This window comes from Morus notabilis, unplaced genomic scaffold (genome assembly GCF_000414095.1).
Source record: "Morus notabilis unplaced genomic scaffold, ASM41409v2 Scaffold8127, whole genome shotgun sequence".
Lineage (NCBI taxonomy): Eukaryota > Viridiplantae > Streptophyta > Magnoliopsida > Rosales > Moraceae > Morus > Morus notabilis.
This window is the reverse complement of record NW_010366336.1, coordinates 1-578: the sequence shown is the minus strand read 5'-3', so window position 1 is coordinate 578 and position 578 is coordinate 1. Positions and strand designations below refer to the sequence as shown.

Here is a 578-nt window from a genome sequence, read left to right as displayed (position 1 = left end):
AAAACGTGTCATTGGAAAGCTCTTTCGACAGGTGAAGGATGTGGAAGAATATTCAAGTTCGATAAAATCCTTCACTAAGGAAGTAGCTAGTGAGTGTTACGACCCTGACATGGAGGTGGAAGGATTTGAGGATTTCGTCGAGGAAGCTTTTGAACTCAAATCCAATTACGACAACAAGTTGGGAAATCTCATGGATTACTATGGAATCAAGACTGAAGCTGAATTGCTCAGTGGCAATGTCCTCACAAAGTCGAGGCATTTTGACAAGAAAAGAGACTTGGAATCAGCAAATTATGCAGTAAAGGCACTGATCAAAGAAGCTAGGACTTGGTTCAACAATCAGGGAGATGAAGCAGCGAATGGAGGTGATGATGCATACGCAAAGAAAGCGTCTGCTTGGTACCATGTTACTTATCATCCTCATTACTGGGGCCGCTACAATAAGGACATGGGCAGAGACCATTTCCTAAGCTTCGCTTGGTGTGTTTACGACAAACTTGTCATGATCAAGAGGGACAATGCAAGCATGAAAAGATCTGTGCACATGTCATCACTGGTGAAAGACTTCAGCTCTGGAC

The 578-nt window shown here is 43.3% G+C and overlaps 1 protein-coding gene across 1 annotated transcript; it reads left to right on the top strand.

Moving 5' to 3' along the window:
* Positions 1-7: 7 nt before the first annotated feature.
* Positions 8-574, top strand: LOC112093906 (RNA-dependent RNA polymerase 1-like; the record flags this gene model as incomplete). Its single annotated transcript, XM_024173425.1, has 1 exon — positions 8-574. A coding segment is annotated over one exon (567 nt), but the record flags the coding sequence as incomplete, so codon positions are not given.
* Between the last annotated feature and the right edge of the window lie 4 nt (positions 575-578).